This window comes from Eimeria mitis, genomic scaffold (assembly GCF_000499745.2).
Source record: "Eimeria mitis Houghton genomic scaffold, Emh_scaff3419, whole genome shotgun sequence".
Classification (NCBI taxonomy): Eukaryota; Apicomplexa; class Conoidasida; order Eucoccidiorida; family Eimeriidae; genus Eimeria; species Eimeria mitis.
Window position 1 is genome coordinate 653 of NW_013571762.1, and position 811 is coordinate 1,463.

At 49.9% G+C, this 811-nt stretch overlaps 1 protein-coding gene across 1 annotated transcript in view; it reads left to right on the plus strand.

Annotated features, from left to right (window-relative positions):
- Positions 1-811, plus strand: part of EMH_0065810 (uncharacterized protein) — a gene marked incomplete at both ends in the record, with an annotated part of 1,121 nt that overhangs the window by 241 nt on the left and 69 nt on the right. The window contains one exon of the mRNA XM_013498438.1: positions 268-809. Within this exon, the coding sequence (XP_013353892.1) occupies positions 268-809 (542 nt within the window). The remainder of the gene's footprint in view (positions 1-267; positions 810-811) is intronic.

Below are 811 nucleotides of genomic sequence, written 5' to 3' on the forward strand. Positions count from 1 at the left end.
TCTTCTTCCTTGCTTTTATTATTATTATTTTATTTTTTTTTATTTTATTTTGTTTCTGTCTTTCTTTTTTGTTTCTCTTTTTTCTGTCTTTGTCTCTTTTTTTTTGTTTCTATTTCTTTTTGTTTTTTTTTGTCTCCTTTTCTCTCTGTCTCCTCTTTCTTCGTCTCTCTTTCTTCTGTCTCTTTTCAAGCCCCCCAACCCCTTCCACCCCAAACCCTAAACCCTAAACCCTAAACCCTAAACCCTTGTTCTGCGGTGTATATACAGCTTTACTGGCACTGGGTCTAGTTTATCTGACTACGAAATAGAGGACCCTAACCAAGAAGGAGACAGTCTCTCTTCTGGGGGGACCTCCTCGATGAGGAGACAGCAAACAGGAGACTCTGCTGCCGCTGCTGCTGCTGCTGCTGCTGCTCCTGCTGCTGCTGCTGCTGCTGCTGATGATGATGATGATGATGATGCAGCGGACAAGCAGCAAGAGCAGCAGCAGCAGCAGAAGGAAGAGCAGCAGCAGCAGCAGCAGCAGCAGCAGCAGCAGCAGCAGCTGACGCCTAGAACTGAGAATGGAAGTATACAGCAGCAAAACTCGCGGCTGCGTCTACGTTATACAGACTCCCTGCAGCAGCAGCAGCAGCAGCAGCAGCAGCAGCAGCAGCAGGAGGAACAGCAGCAAGAGCAGCAGCAAGAGCATTCTCTAGATCAGCAGCAGCAGCAGCAGCAGCAGCAGCAGATGGATGCCTCTTCTTGCTGTTCTTCTCTTCCTTCCTCGCCTCACCGCCCACAGCAGCCCCCCTCCCCCCCCCCCCCCCCC